General features: G+C 39.3%; 1 protein-coding gene across 1 annotated transcript; it reads right to left on the bottom strand.

The window, feature by feature from the left end:
* Window positions 1–1,896: 1,896 nt before the first annotated feature.
* On the bottom strand, window positions 1,897–2,302 carry LOC101036258 (large ribosomal subunit protein eL34). The gene has a single exon (XM_003921481.4). The coding sequence runs from the start codon at window positions 2,286–2,288 to the stop codon at window positions 1,935–1,937; it is 354 nt and encodes a 117-aa protein (XP_003921530.3). The 5' UTR covers window positions 2,289–2,302; the 3' UTR covers window positions 1,897–1,934.
* Between the last annotated feature and the right edge of the window lie 15,117 nt (window positions 2,303–17,419).

The following is a 17,419-nucleotide window of genomic DNA, read 5'->3' as shown; positions in this document are numbered from 1 at the left end:
ATCTTCCCCATACATAGTTCTGCTGCTATCATTTCCCTCCTCCAAAGCCTCAGGGATTCCCTGCTGCCTCCCCAGAAAGAGTGGAACATAATAAGCCCATGATCTTCAAGTCAAATAACCTTGGGTTTGGGTTGCAAACACTTTCGATCTGGCCTTGTTTCTATTCTATCTCCTTTTCATAGCTTTACTGTTCTTTTGCTACCTAACTCCAGCCATCCCACCCCTGCTGCACCCTCCAGCCTCCATTCTACCCTCTGTTCTCAGAACCTGGCATCTGCTAACCTCTCCAGCTTCTGCCTTCTTGACTGTGTCCTTTAAACTCCTCACTGCCTGGAAGATGTCCCATTTTTCCCTCTCCTCTGGACCTGTGCATGAACTTGGAATGCTCTGTTTGAAATATTCTCTACCATAATTTATCCTCACCCCACCCCCATTATCAAGCTAACTCCTGTACATCTTTTGGGCTTAAATGTCACTTAATTCTTGAAATCTTCCCGGTCTCCCTGGGCTATTGGGCTCACAGAACACCTTGCCCTTCTTCCGTGTAGCACACAGCACACTTGATTGTAATTTCTTATAATGGTGCTTTTCTTACCTAGACTGGAGGTGTTGTGAAGACAATGACTATGTCTGTATGGTTCATGTTTATTTTATCTTTGGTGCCTAGCACAGCCCCTGACATCATGAATATCTTTTTTCCCCTTTCCTTTTCTTTTGTTTTGAGACAGGGTCTCTCTCTGTCACTCAGGCTGGAGTGCAGTGGCACAAACACAGCTCACTGCAGCCCCAGCCTCCTGGGTTCAAGCTATCCTCCTGCTTCAGCCTCCAAAGTAGCTAGGGCTTCAGGCAAGCGCCTGAAGTAATTAAAAAAATCACACCTGAGTAATTAAAAATTTTTTTTTTCTTCTTCTCAGATGGAGTCTTGCTCTGTCACCCAGACCGGAGTGCAGTGCAAGATCTCGACTCACTGCAACCTCCACCTCCCAGGTTCAAGTGATTCTTCTGCCTCAACCTCCCAAGTAGCTGGGATTACAGGTGCATGCTACACACCTGGCTAATTTTTGTATTTTTAGTTGAGACGGGATTTCACCATTTTGGCCAAGCTGGTCTTAAACTCCTGACCTTGTGATCCACCCGCCTCGACCTCCCAAAGTGCTGGGATGATAGGCCTGAGCCACCACACGGTCACCGCACCTTTTTGTAGAGGTGGTGTCTCTCTATGTTGCTTATTCTGGTCTCAAACTCCTGGTCAAGCAATCCTCCCATCGTGGCTTCCCAAAGTGCTGGGATTACAGGGTGAGCCACTGTGCCCTGCCGTAAGTATTCTTCGAATCAATTAATGAGAAGTGAAGCCTGCTGACTGCACGCTTCCGAGTTTGTAACATTGCCTCTCTGAACCTCAGGTTTTTCTTTCGTCAAATGAAAACAATAGTTGTCTCATGAATCTTGTGCACTCTAAAGTCTTACCTAAATATCCACTTTTAATGACCTTCTGTAAGTAGCCTCTCACTTGTCTTTCTATCTTGTCTCCTGCTTCACTCAATAATGGACAGCTGGCACCAAACTGGACTTCCTGCTTTTTCCTGAACGTGTCCTGTGTTTTTCCATCTTTGTGCCATTGTTCATGATGTTACCTCTGCCTGGAATCTCCTTCCAATCATCTCTCCATTTCCAAATTTTCTCTGTCTCAGCTCCATGGAGTTTCCCTTGATTGTTTTAGTCAAAAGTCGCTTCTCCCTCTCTTTAATTTTTGTGGCATTTTATCCGTCCCTCTTCTAGAGCATATATCACTTTCAGCTTTGTATTATGGTTACTTCTGTACAACTTCCAGAATAACAAGTTCCAGAGCTGTCTTTTTGTGTTCATATTTCAGATCCAACTTTTTTTTTTTTTACAGCAAGTCTTTTCATTTTTATTACTCAAAGTTTCATTTTTTATTTAGCTTTCTGACTCTGTGCTTGCGCCTTCAACACTTTCACAACGATTTTCTGCTCCTTGATAAGGAAAGCACGCTTGATCCTGTCACGGACACATTTAGCACACATGGAACCACCATAGGCCCTGCTGACATGTTTCTTTGTTTTGGACAATCTCATAAGAACTTTAGGTCGTACAGCACGAACCCCTCGAAGCCTGCCTGGGCACACACCACATGCTGATTTTGGTGCTTTCCCAACCTTCTTGGTATAAAGGTAAACAATTCTATTACCAGGGGTCCGGGACAGCCTAGTTTTGTTAGAGGCAGTATTGTAGGAAAGCCTACGTTGGTATGTCAAACGCTGAACCATTCTGAGTGCCTGCACACAACGTCCCCGGATCAGATCCAACTTTTTATCAGCTAGTGAGTGGGTTAGTGAGTGAGCCTATCTAAACCTCAGTTTCTTTCTCAGCAAAATGAGGATAACAATAACATCTATCTGATATGTTCTTGGGATGGGGACATTAACTCAGATTATGTAAGACCATTTGGCACAATGCCAGACACATAATCAATAATTGTGTTCTTAACATTATCAACCTCGTCGTCATTATCATCTCTTCTCCAATTAAACTGTGATTCCTGAAAGTCAACGATGGTATTTTCATAGGATCCCTTATTGCATCTAGCCAAATGCCTGGCCCCACAGTTGGTGCTCAATAAATGTTTGTTGAATACAGGCATAGATAATAGAGACAAATATAGACAAGTATGACAAAATAATGACCTTTTCTTTTGCTATAAGATGATGCAAGTTTACTGCATTTGGGGGCTTTTTAGAACTACTGTCCCTGTAGATTTCCCTAACGAGCATGAACATTTGAAGTAGTGTCTAGTAGAATAGGCCCACTATGTTGCCATCAGTCTGGAATTTGGAAAATTACAAGCAGAATTAAAGAACAGTATTGGAATTATTTATTCTTTCTATGCCCCTTTATTGCATTCATTTTGGGGGAAATTATCTATTCTTATTTAACAAGAGGATTACATTACATATTCATGTAGAAAGAATTTTACCAATTTGTGGAAACTTTTCTCAGATCTTGCCACATGTTAGATGTCAGGCAATGTCTCATTTGGAGAGTGAAAAAACAACTAGAGCTACTGTGATTTATAGCAAGGCAAGTTCTGAATTTCCCTGGTCAAAAGAAAATGGAAACTACATTCATGAAATATAGTGGCCTGTCCTTCTAAACAGTCTCTTATCTGGAAAATATATGTAGTCATTTGTCTGACTTAATAAGAGGATAAAGCAAGTTTCACTTATCTTAATTTTGCCTGTAATGAATATTCCAGATGAAATTTTGCTATGATATGTGACTGCTCTTTCATTAACAGATTAGATAATTGCCCTCTTGGAACAGACCAACTTTACTATTTCACACCTTACTTAATCCTGCAATAATCTAGAACTTATTTGGTTTGCAGAGGTCTGGTTAAAGGAGAAACATTGTGTATACTGGGCACTGAGTAGAATTCATGGGCTTCCATATGTGGGGAAGGCTTTTGGGAGGTGGCCCATTGCCTGCATGACAAAGTTTCAGAAGCAGTTGAAAGATTTGATTGCATTTAACTGGGAGTTCCATTCATTCCACCTGGTCATTGAGAGGACTTACAAGAGTTGGGAGGTTGGAAAGCCACCTGGTATAGAGCAGGGGTTGACAAACTATGACCCAAGGGCAAATCCAGTCAACTGTGTTTGTACAGCCCATGAAGTACCAATGGTTTCTACACTTTGAAATAGTTGGGAAAAAATCAAAAGGAGTAATATTTCATGATGTGAACATCATGTGAAATTTAGATTTTAGTATTCACACATAAGGTTGTATGGGAACATAGTCACATTCATTAGTTCACATAATGTCTATAGCTGCTTTGTGCTCCGGTGGCAGAGTTGGAACAGTTTTAACAGAGTCTGAATGGCACCCAAAGCCTACATATTTACTATCTAGCCCTTTATAGAAAGTTTATTGACCTCTGGTACAGAGGAAAGAGCATTAAAAGCCGTGGAATCCATTTTGGAGTTGAAGCCTATCTCTTCTATTACTAGCTCTATTACCTCAGGCAAGGTGACACTCTTTCATTCAATGAACATTGATGGAACTTTTCTTTTTTCCCAGAGATTGTGCTTGACATTAGAGTTGCAGTGATTTCTGTAGCTGAGAATCAGCAATGCCTGCTTTGCTGACCTATTGGGAGGATTAAATAAAGTTAGTATTCATAATGCCTAGTACATAGTAGTTGTTCAATTAATGAGTTTTGAAAGTCTACCAATAACCATTCTACCCTATTTTGGAAGGAAACACACGTGGGATGAAGAGAGACAGAAGGATGAGCTGATGGTTAACTGGGAGTTAGACTGGTGTCGCAGGTAGTGGTAGTGTTTAGAAATCCAGCAGGGTAGAGGGACACTGAAAGGCAGGGGAAGGGAAGCAGAGACAAATGGCTTCACAGTTTTGCTCCAGGCCTGTTTTGTTAAGTCATAAATTTCTGTAGGAGCCAATCTTGGGTGGCACATGGTTCCTTAATAATAGCCACTAGTCAAAATAGCTAACACTTATTGAGCATATGTTAAGTGCTGGTCACTGTTTAAAGTGTTCTATGCAGCAATCATAGGAGATGGATATTTATTACTCAAAGTTGCATGGCTCATAAGTGATTATTTTTTTTTAATAGGTTGGTATTATAACATTTATTAAAATAATGCTATGGGTTAATAGAAACAGCAAAGAACCAAAGAATTAAAATGCAAGCTATGTAAAATCCCAACTAAAACCCAAAGTGTCTAATGTATTCATTCATTAGCTAACTAAAAGCCCAAAAAAGACAAGACACCCAATATAATAAAGTACTGCAAAACAATTGGCAATTTTCAGTTATCAAAATTGTGGATTTTGCATTTTGTATCCTTTTCTCAATCAAGAAAAAAATTCTTTTTGAATGTTATATAACATACATATAAAACAAGATAGAAAAATACATTATAAACTTGTAACAATGGCTGTAAATACATTATCTTACATGTTTCTCATAGGCAATAGGTTGGTTATGGTACATACATAGCATGAAACTACTAAGATAATAAAGAATAGACAAAAATACATGTCAGCTGTACGATAACATACAAGCGACACTCCCATCTACCCACGCTAAAAAATTACATAATACTGTCAGAAAAAAAGTCTTAAAAACTACATATTTTAATAAGAAATACATTCAATAAAGAATGATAATACTGAGAACCAAGGCAGAATTTTGAGTCACAGACATTCTGATGCTGATGCCCTTGCCATTTTACCAGTACCATTCAAATGAGGGCCTAGGGTTCCATGATGTATTATCAGGGGTCCTGGAGTTTTCTAGAAGAGCTTTTAAATTTAGGGCTTCCATTTTAATGATAATCCTAGAAAGGAAGAGAAAACCAGCAGTAGAAGCATATTCTGGACACTCAAATACCACCTTATAGCCTAATATTGCTCTGTGGCGCCTTCCTGTAAGAACATTTGTGTTTAAATTAGATGATTTTAGTGGGCTAATGAGGAAGGAACAGAAGAAGCAGACCTAATAGGAAAATGATGAGTTGACACTATAGGAAGGTCAGATTATATTGCTGCACATCTAAGGGCAAAGGTTTCATAGCAATTCTAAGAGAAAATCAGGTAGGAGAACCGAATAATCTCATAGCAGAGAGGGCACTGGTGTGCCACACAAAACTTGGGCATGTTTTGAATGGCAAGCTAGTTTTAGCAAAACTACAGCCCCTATATCACTTGAATTTCATTAGCTATGTGGTTTGTTTATATTTAGTTTATAAATTTGTTCTGGTTTTATAAATTGTGCAAAAGCTATGTACATAAAGGGATTTTTTTTTAATCTAGTTGTTTAAAACCCAATTTTATTGCATAAGTGACATTATGATAAAAATAATTTCGTGATATTTCAAATAACTCTTTATTTATTCTTATGTGCTGCTGCCTTATTTCATAATGTAAAGCTTCACTGAATAGGGGCACTCCCTAAATTCTTTCCTAAGTGTTCAAAATCATAGCCCAAATCTGGAGAGAAAGGAGGAGATATTTTTCCCTTTAGCATGTGGATATCCTGGGCTTCTGTTGATGAGGTTATATTTTCATGCACAGAAATATGTCCAAAAGAGAAGAATGCTGATGTTTCAATATGGTTATTTAAATGATTATCCTTTTTCTTTCTGATGTTATTTCAGATCATTCAATTTCCATTTGTCTGATTTTTGCTTACCAACAAAATTCCTTCTCACCAGGGACTGATACCTGTGCTTCTGTCTTCAGAATGGTTCTTGGCTCTTATTTATCCAGAGAAGCAGAGGGGAAAGCAACTATCAGTCCCCTCCATCCCTCCACACCTGAAATTATGTTTATTTATAGTCTACATCTCCCACTAGAATGTAAAGTCCATAAAGGTAGGAATTTTCTCTCATTTATTTCATCCAGGGGTTCTAATCCAGGGGACGTTTTTCTCCAAGCAACATCTGGTAAGGTCTGGAGACATTTTGGTTGCTAAGACTGGGTCGAGACCTGCTACCGGCCTTTATTTGGTAGAGGCTGAGGATGCTGCTAAACATCCGACAATGCACAGGACAGGATCCTTCCCCATCCCCAGCAATAAAGAATGGAGTTCAAAATGTCAACGGTACCGACGTTGAGAAACCCTCCGTTCAAAAATAGTGTTGGCAAATGATAGGGACGTGTTTTTTAATAGCTGAAAAAATAATTGGCATATGGCATGTGTCAAGGAGTATGTTAGAGGCTTTAGAGATGGAGCAAGAAAGTTCATTGAGATAGGAGTTTCATTTTAATTTCCCCCACTGTATTTTTCCAGTCCTGCTTCCAAGGCGGTGGCTATTGGGCATTTGCTGTCCTCAAGCTGTGAGATAGGGCGGAAGAGTGACAGAAAAAGGTTTTCTGCTTGTCCTTGTGAAGGGCAAGTTACTGTGATTCTGTGCCCTTATGGAGATGAGGGTGTGAAGTGGAGTCCCTATAATGACAAAGCTGAATTTCTTTCCAGCCTGATGGGCTATAGGTTTGAAGCTGGATTTATTTTAATAAAATGTTATGTCATTGATTGTATACATAAATTTGTAGAATAACATTTATATATGTTGTACATTATTTGATTTAAAAATTTATAAGACAACCATATAAGATAGGTATTATTATTCCCATTTCATGAGAAAACTGAGATTCAGAAAGATGAATGAACTTACTTCAGATCATATATATTATAAGCGAAAAAAAAAATCAGGTTTGAACCTCGTTCAGTCCGACTTCAAAATCACAAACCTAGACTGTCTTTCTGTGTATGAAGAAAGCTTATGGGTGAAGAGATAAACCTGAACTTCCATATAGTACCAAACTTTCCTCCTACACCATCCAGTTTCTCATGGTTTTTTTTTCCCTAGGTGTACTGTTGATTAATACTAGCAACTACCCCACCCAAGGTGTTGAGCTCCCAGAGATGGCTTACAAGTTTTATTTCCTGTGTCATCTCTGAACCCTTTAGTAGTGGCTTGTGAAGTATCGGGCTCAGCTGGCAACAGAGCCATCATCAGTTAGCTGTGTCTGCTGTTGGGGTTAGTGGTGACACACATTCCTCACATTTACATTCCCTGTGCTGGGCACTAGGGGGCAATCAAAGACGAATAAGGCCCCCAATGGAAATATCCATCCTTCAAGATTCAGCTCCATTTCCAACACCTCTGGAAGCTTTTCTGATAGCTCAGCTATTCTCTTTTTCCTATTCCTGGAGCCACCGCACAGCAGGTGAGACAGAGAAATATAATAGTACACACGACACTTAGCACTGCTGCAGCTTAGTACTCTTCCTGTATGTATCAATTCCTTAGCTGCACAGCAAAATCTTAGAGATCAATGGGATGTGCTCATGGAGTTCCACATCTCTGCCTGGCCTAACACAACAGGCATTGAATGAACATTTGTTTAGCCCATAGTTAAATGAATTAATGAATGAAGTGTGATGCTACATATCAGGACTTTTTATTCCTATTGCATTGAGGAACATACATATAAATACACGATGGCCAGGCGCAGTAGCTCACGCCCGTAATCCCAGCACTTTGGGAGGCTGAGGCAGGTGGCTTACGAGGTCAGGAGATTGAGACCAGCCTGACCAACATGGTGAAACACTATCTCTACTAAAAATACAAAAATTAGCTGGCTGTGGTGATGAGCACCTGTAATCTGAGCTATTCAAGAGGGGACGGCAGGAGAATTGCTTGATGCCGGGAGGAGGAAGTTGCAGTGAACCAAGATCGCACCACTGCACTCCAGCCTGTGTGACAGAGTGAGATACCGTTTCAAAAAACAAACGAACAAATAAATAAATACATGATCCTCAAACTAAACAATGAATGCCTAGCATAGCACGGGACCTCTGGGGCTGTTTTAGTACTATGGTCAGCATCTGTTCTGCCTGTTTGGGGTTCTTTGCCATCTGTAGTTGAGTATTTTGAATATCTAGACTGAATATTTCTGTTGAAAACTGAAACCACCCTCAGAAATCATCACCCTTCTTTTCAGCTTCATTCATATCCCAGCGTTTGTCCCTATTTAACATGTTCCATATTTTACTTATTTATTTATTGTCTTTCTCCCCTTCACAAGGGATAATAATGCAATGAATACAGGACTTTTGTCTTTTTCAATAAATGCTCGTTTCAGTGATCTATTGAGTTGTCACGTAAACAACCCCAAATTTTGTGGCATAAAATAACTATTCTTTATGCACCCAGATTTTGTGGATGAGGAATTCAGACAGGGTCCAATAGGTAAGTTAGTTTTCTATTGCTGTGCAATAAATTGCCACACAGTTAGCAGCATAAAATATCATATATCTAATATCTCAGTGGGTCAAGGGTCTGGGCACAGCTTAACTGACTTCACTGCTCAGGGTCTCACAATGTTGCAATCAAGGTGTTAGCCGAGCTGCATTTCTTACTGGAGCTATGGACCTTTTTCAAGTTCACATTACTGTTGGCGGAATTCAGGCCCTTGAGGTTGTAGGACTGAGGTCAGTACTTTCTTGCCAGCTATCAGCAGGGGCCCTCTCAGCTCCCAGAGATCGCTGGTAGTTCATTGCCCCGTGGCCCTTGCACAATATGGCAGCTTCCATGGCTGGCAAAAGAATCTCTCTCCTCAGGAAGGGCCAGTACCTTTTTTAAGGACTTTCACCTGATTAAGCCAGGCCCACCCCAAGTAAACTCCCTATTTGTTAACTCAGAACCGTCTGATTTGGGCCTTAATGATGTTTGCAAAATCCCTTCACCTTGCCAGCATAACCTAACCATGGGAGTGATATCTTGTCATAATCACAGTCTTCCATCCCCCCACTCAAAAGAGAGTGAATTACACAGGATATGTATGGCGGGGGTGGATTCTGGGGACCATTTAGAATTTTGCCATCGTAGTAGGAATGTCTTATCTCTGCTTCGGATGATGTTTTGCGGGTCTTGGATGGGAAAATTGAATGGCTGAGAGCTGGAAGTTTGTGAGCATGTTTATTTAATTTTCTGGTCCCTGGTCAGAGAGGACTCAGAGGGTAGGCTCACAGGGACTAAAGACCAGAGGCCCCTACGTGTAGCCTCTCCTTGTGGCTTGGGCTTCTCACAGCATGGAAGTTGGTTCTGAGAGACAGTGTCCCCAAATGGATCATCCCAAAGCGAATCAGTCAAGAAATCAGGTGGAAACAGCATGACCTTTTGAGATCTCACCATGGAAATCACATAGTATCACGTCTGTGCTGCAAGTCTGAACAGATTTCAGAGACGTGGACCCTGCCTCTCAATGGGAGAAATGGCAAGAAATCTGTAGCCATTATTTTTAAACAACCGCCAGATTGTTATTTCTCTAGTAAGTATGCAATAATATTTGTTGAGTGAAAGATTTGTCTAATGAATCTAATTCAGACTAGGATAGTATTATATCAAGGAAAACTGTCTAGTGGAGACAGATCTCAAATGATGAATGAGTTGAGTAAAAGTACAGGGAAGATATTTAGGCAGAGGGAACAATGTATGCAAAGTCAGAAAAACATGAAAGTACTGAGTACATTAAGGCAAATACTTCAGTATAGCTAGGGAATAGGGTGTGTGCAGAAGAGTGGAAGGTGATGAGGCTGGAGGGATGGGCAGGGGTCAGTTCATGGAGCAACTTATGGGTCATGCTGCGCAGTTTTTCTGGGAGAGCTGGGAAGCCACTGAAGAGTGCCACAAGTGCAGGTAGGCATTTTAGAAAGGTTCTTATGTCTGCAATATACAGGATCAATTATAAGTATAGAGCACTGTGATGAGGTTACTATAGCAATTCAGGTGAGAGGTAAGAATTAATTGTGGCCACTGCATTGGAGATGGGGAAGAGAGCACAGCTTCTCACATGAGAGTCTCATTCAATAATTTTAGCAATTCTTTACATTTTTTTTCGTCTTCTTTTGCAATCTGAATTCTTGTTCTTACTATTCATCACAGAGTTTGATGCTCATCTGGAATGCATGAGCCTTGAAACTCATTGGTATAAGTCAGGCATGGTACACAGTTCATCTGAGCAATACTCCCTATACAATCTTTATAGCTCAACTTAGGGCTGGCTCCCTTGGTGATCAGTGTTGGTGATGAGATATAAATACATTGAGATGAAGCTACAACAGTCACCTTGGCTTGGGATACAGCAAGGAGATGGAATCTGATTCCTGCTTTGCTTGTGTTCAAAGCAGCATGACATATTTGTACAGCAGTGTTCTCTCTGGAGTGTCAAGTACTTAATAAATACCACCTCTGTACATTTTTGCAAATCGAGTCAGTTGAATCCCCAGGTTTCCAGTCCTTTTTTCAGAATTTCTGAAGTGAACAAGCCTCTTCTATTTCTTTTTCCCATTAGAAAATTATAAAAGGGTTGGTCTCCTTCAGGACGAGGACAAATTCTTGGCTCCTTGTTGCTGATGGAGGAGCAAGGACCATGACCCTTTTTAATATTAAGAATTGAGAAACCAGGCTAAAGGTGGGATGAAGTCTTAACAGCTGGCCAGTAGGGAAGCCCCGAAGAAAATTTGGATCACATAACATCCCATCTCATACAACTAATGAACTTGTCATCTTTGGTACCTAAAACAAATGTATGTTGTTCCATATGTGTTAAGGAACATCTAGACACTAAGAATTTCTTACTTATTTCAACAAATACTTATTAAGCACCTGGTATGTGGCAAGCGCCCTTCATGGTGAGTGATTGATAATGACAAAAATGCCTGCTCTGGTGATGACGCTCACATCCTAGTGAGAAGAGCACACAATAAATAATAGTCATAACAAAGAAATTATAACTAAAATTATATGCATGGAGAAGTAATACATAAACATAATAGTATGTTAGAAGGTGATATGTTTTGCGGAAAAAAAGCGTAAAGCTGAGTAAAGGAGTTTGGGAGGTCTACAGGGCTTGGTTTGCCGTCTTAAATAGGGATATCACGGTATGCTTCTTAAAAGATGTCATTTTTACTTTAAGCTCCATTCAGATGCATCATTCAGTTGTATTTGAATAAAGCAACCCTTACTTTTTTTTTTTTTTAGACAGAGTTTCACTGTCCTTCCTCAGGCTGGCATACAATGGCATAATCACGGCTCACTGGTCTCAACTTTTCAGGCTCAGATGATTCTTCCACCTCAGCCTCCTGGGGAGCCGGGACTATAGGCATGTGCTACCATGCTGTATTGTTGTTCTCATGTTGCTATGAAGAAATACCTGAGACTCGGTAATTTATAAAGAAAAGAGGTTTAATTGACTCACAGTTCCACATGGCTGGGGAGGCCTCAGGAAACTTACAATCAGGGCAGAAGGCACCTCTTCACAGGATGGCAGAAGAGAGAGTGAGTGCTGAGTGAAAGGGGAAGTCCCTTATAAAACCATTAGATTTTGTGAGAACGCACTCACTATCACAAAAATAGCATGGGAGAAACCACTCCCATTATCCAATTATCTCCATGCGGTCCCACTTTTGACACATGGGGATTATTACAACTCAAGGTGAGATTTGGGTGTGGACACAGAGCCAGACCATATCATGTGCCCAGCTAATTTTGGTATTTTTAGTAGAGACGGGGTTTTACCATGTTGCTCAGGCTGCTCTTGAACGTCTGGCCTCATGTGATCTGCCAGCCTCAGCCTCCCAAAGTGCTGGGATTACAGGTGTGAGCCACTGTGCTTGGCCTGGAGTACTTACTTTTAAGCTACCTACATTGCTTAATTTTTCTGAGTCTCACGTATTTGTTGTATTATGGTGATGTTCTTATTTATGCTTTGGAAAATATTGATAAATAAGATAGACGCAGTCACTACTCTCATGGTGCTTTCTAATCTAGCAGAAAGACAGACTTGAAATAGGAATCTCTCATAAAGTACAGTGGATGCTTGGAGAGGGAGAGCTTAGAATGCTATGAGACCAGATCATAAGGTATGTCTAACCAAATTGAGGCACCTGAGAAATGCCATTTAAGCTGAGGCCTGAAAAATAACAGGTAAAATGGGATCAGCTAGGATGACCAAGGGTATTCCAGGTAGAAGAAACAGATGGAGCAAAGGAGAGTTTGGGGCCTTTAATAATGTAACCGAAAGGATGAGGGAGAAATTGTCTGGAGAGATAAGTAGAGGGTAAATCACATAGGGCCTGAAGCCATGTAAGTTATCTGCACCATGAAAACAAAATATAATTCACAGCATCTTGCATTGAGTAGGTGCTCAATAAATGATGGCTGTTAACCATATAAAGGATGACAGTAGTAATAATTAATTAGATCCTAACCTTAAACCAATTGAAAGTTGGTGTCATTGGTTTATCTCTGGGTAAGGTAAGCCTCATGGTGGTGGTGGGAGGCTGACATGGGTTGGTGTTTAAGGGAAAGATAAAAAGACATTTTCTTTCTTGACTTCTCAGCCCAATATACGCAATCCCTGGTAGGGTGATAAAGGAAAAGAATTTGAAGCTGGAGACAGATAGATCTGGTTTTCAGTGTTAAAGTCTGACACTTCCTAACTCTGTGACCTAGCACAAGTCTTTTATCCCTGTAGACCTCAATGACCTTATCTGTAAAATGGGGTTATAATAGTCTGCATTTTCAAAAGGCTGATGTGAGGGTCAAGTGAAATGATATGTGGGAAATTTTATTGTAACTTCGGAAGTGCTACAGTTTACTTACTCTTGGGTATATTGGTGGAAAATGATCATAAGAAAAGGCCTCTTGTTTGTAGTTTCCCCAGATCAGGTCTTTTAAGTACAATATAGTTCAACATATATCTTTATGTTCATATGCCTATATATGTCCAACATATATCTTTTATTCAACATATATCTTTTCTTTACAAATCAAAGAAAGCATTAGCAACACAGGGGTGTGCTAATGCTTTCTTTGATTTGTAAAGGAAATACTTGTTTTGAGGTTCCCCTTAATTGAGGTGCTGCTCTAAAATTCAGTGTATGCTGAAAACAAATACAAAATCAGGAATGGGGTGGTTAGATCATGTGACATGCATTCACACTTCTCCACAAATAAAGGGGATCTGTTTGGGTGGCAATAGACATGTCTATAATCTCCCCCATATTACAGTAATTATTAACTACTACTCCTAAAATCTATCGAGTTATCATTATTGTTATTATTATGAAACTCAATCCCATTTCCATGTCATAAAGATAAACCAAATCTCATTTCAATTAGTTACAGCAGGAGGGAATGAACTTTAAACAGACATTTAATTTCTGAAAAAAAAATTAGGAAGTTCTTCATGGAAATGTTATGGCATTTTGAAACAGATTAATAGTTCAGTGTGAACACATCCACCCTGCAGCTAAATGATGGGTGTATGATGATGAGGAGACAGGTGAAATGAGCAAAACCAGTTGATACCAGTGGTTTGGATCTAATCAAACAGTATTCCTTTTATGACTCTTTAATGCTATTCTTTTTCTCATTTACCTTACAGATTGAATTATTTGTCTTACATTATGGATGTATTTTATTTATTAAGGGAAAGTAGTTGACTTTCAGAGTGATAATAAAATTTAACAAAATATTCCCAAACTAGATGCTGTGGAAAGACTCAAATATTTCCCCAAAAGGTCAGTCTCCCAAGATGTCAACCTGTAGTTTAGGCGGGGGTAGAGGGTGTCTGGAGCTGATTCAGGAAGCTTGTCCATTTTTTTTTTTCTTTTTTTATTAGCATTCATTTCCAAGAGTGTGCCCACTTTTCAGCAGCTGAACATGACAAGAGGAAAAGGTTTCAATGATGAATTCTTGTGTGTGTCTGTAAATTTCATGCTTGTGAAGTTGGATTAATAGCAAGGGAGACTGAAGTCCTTTTGTTCTTGCACAAACAGCTACAAAGCAGAGAGCCACAGTGTGAGCGTCTCAGTCTAGTGAGGCCTGGAGGCATGACTGGAGGGACCTCACAGTCAATCTCTGGCCTCTCTTCTGAGGACTGATTATGGCATTTGTTCCACTGGACCTGGATGGAAACCACGAAATGAATGTCAGCAAGACTTCACATTTCTTTCAGTATCCATGAAGGCTGAGTTTCAGTGAAATCTAGATTTAAATGTGTTGCCATGGAATCACCATCCACGGCCTTCACATACTTTCTAGTTCTCAGGGAAACAAAATATAAGCTAACCTGGCTGGTGCATGGTTACCGAATGATTGGTCTCTGGATCTCTGGAACACGATTATTTGCTCCAAGGTACTGGAATTGTTGCTAGATGTATGATGGGATTCAAAACTTCTGTTCCTGGAGAGGAGAGACCACCTCACTGTACTACACTCTTGTATAAACAACATGTCCTTTTGGAGGGATCTGTTGTGCACAATTGAGGTAAAGTTAATAAGGCCTTGACTTTGTAATATGATATCATTTTTAAAGGAGCTCGAAGTATTTCACCTAATTCGGTTTAGTACATATTCTTTGTGTTCTACTAGTTAGGTAGCCTAGTGGCTAGGCACAGGGGCTCCTAAATGAGAGCTTGTTTTCACTAACTCTTTCAGAAAAATGAGAAAAAGAAATACAACTTAGCAAGCTTTTCTATAAAGCCAAATTTATTCTTCTATTAAAAAAAGGTATTAAAAGTATCCTTTTTTAATGAAGTGATACTGATGGTAAATGATAGTTTTAAATTTAATTTAATTTTTTTAAACCACTTTATTGAGGTTTGCTTGACATGTAAAAAGCTATACACATTTAATGTATGCAACTCAATGAGTTTAGGCATGAGTGTACATCTGTAACACTATTACCACCATTGAGGCCATAAACATATCCATCACCTTCCAAAATTTCTTCCCACCCCTGTATTCTTATTATCCTTATTTTTTCATGAATGGTAAGAGCACTTGACATAAGATCTACTCTCTTAGCAAATTTCAAGTATATAATATGGCATTGTTAACCACAGGCACTATGCTGGGTAGTTGGTTTTTTAAAATGCCCTTTACAGAATACAAAAGATGGCACATTTAGGCTCATTCTCATATTTCTAATATATATATATATATATACATATATATATATATATTTAATATTTAGGTCAGCAAAATTCTCAAATCTGAAAACCTTGACTTAGAGCAAAGGCTGTGGAGTTAGAAAGATTGGATTCTGTGACTTACCAGCTATTTGACCTTGGGCAAGATAATTACTTTTCCAAGCCTTAATTTTCTCATTTGTAAAGTGAAGATCAGAGTACCTGTCTCAGAGATATTATGAACTAATATTATTCATAAGCCAAAAATTGAAAACAGTCTGCATGTCTATTAACTGGTGATTGGACAGACTGTGGTATACCCATGCAATAAATGGAACATTATTCAGCAATGAAAAGGAATAAATTACTGATACATGATACAGCATGGATGAACCTCAGAAACATTATGCTAAATGAAAGAAGCGAGATACACAAGACCACATACTATATCATTCCATGTATATGAAATGTCCAAAAAAGACAAATTTATATATAAAGAAAGTAAATTAGTGGATGTCTGGAGCTGAGCTTGAGAAGAGGGATTGATTGCAAACAGAGATGAAGGATCTTTCTAGAATAATGAAAATGTTTTAAATCAGGATCCTGGAGGATGGCTGCACAACTAGCTGCATACTTACTAAAACTTACTGAATGATGCACTTAAAATGGGTACATTTTGCATATATAAATTATACCTTGGTAAATCCGTTTTGAAAAATTTTTTAAAGAATTAAAAGAAGAACTAATATCTGTGACACACCTAGCTCAGGAATAGAATGTAGTGTATGTGTAGGTCTGTAGAGAGCCAGACCTACAGAATTATGTTAGCCAACATTTCAGAGAATTTCTTCTTCCACCATGACTTGAGAAATTCTCTTTGCATAAGTGAGAAATTAATTTAAGCTATTGTGATTTCAGCATCTATATGTAATTACAGCTACTATAGTTCCTGACTGCAAAAAAGAAAAAAAAATGCAGGCTGGCTGGGGAGACAAGACCATAAAATAATTAGATGTTGAAATAAGGCATTTTAAGATTAAATTTCTGTTTTTCTGGAACTTAAAGAAGGTAAGGTCTCTACGTTGGAAGGCGGGGGGTCCCTACACTGGATCTTGAAGAATGAGGATTAAAAAAATCAGACATAAAGGAAAAGGTAGAGGGATGTTCTGGGAAGGAAAAGTAGAATAAGCACAGCCACAGAAAAATGTCAACCATGGCCACTCAGGTAGCTTTGTGGGAAAGAGTTTGGCCTTGGGAGGTAGACAGACTTGGATTCCAGTTCTGGCCCTACCATTTGCAAACTAGGTAAGTAACTTAATCTCTGAGACCCAGTTTCATTAACTATACAGTGGTACAATAATACCTATCTTTCAGTATTAATGTTAGTATTAAGTGAGATATCCTACATAATTTTTTAAGTGCAATGCCAGCCTTATAGAAAGTATTTAACAAACATAAATTTCCTTTCCTCTTCTGCCCTCAAAGAGGTGATAATTTAGTTATGGAAGAAATTGGAATTATTTTTTAAAAGACAATATCAAACTAAAACCAAATAATTGATAGAGTTGGACATTTTTACTCACTTGAAGATGTAGTTCATCTCCCAATGCATCCTGTATTTCTTCTTGACAGTGTTCATGGTAGATTTTGAAAAATCACATCTTGGCCAGGCACGGAGGCTCATGCCTGTAATCTCAGCACTCTGGGAGGCTGAGGCGGGTAGACCGCCTGAGCTCAGGAGTTCAAGACCACGCTGAGCCACATGGTGAAACCCTATCTCTACTAAAATACAAAAAATTAGCCAGGCTTGGTGACACACACCTGTAGTCCCAGCTACTCAGGAGGCTGAGGCTGGAAAATTGCTTGAGCTTGGGAGGCAGAGGCGGCAGT

The sequence above is a fragment of the Saimiri boliviensis genome, chromosome 11, assembly GCF_048565385.1.
Source record: "Saimiri boliviensis isolate mSaiBol1 chromosome 11, mSaiBol1.pri, whole genome shotgun sequence".
Classification (NCBI taxonomy): Eukaryota; Metazoa; Chordata; class Mammalia; order Primates; family Cebidae; genus Saimiri; species Saimiri boliviensis.
The sequence above is the reverse complement of the archived record's forward strand: the minus strand, read 5'-3'. Positions and strand labels throughout refer to the sequence as shown.

Coding starts and splice junctions, on each gene's coding strand:
- LOC101036258 (XM_003921481.4), bottom strand. CDS start 2,288: ATGGTTCAGCGTTTGACATACCAACGTAGGCTTTCCTACAATACTGCC.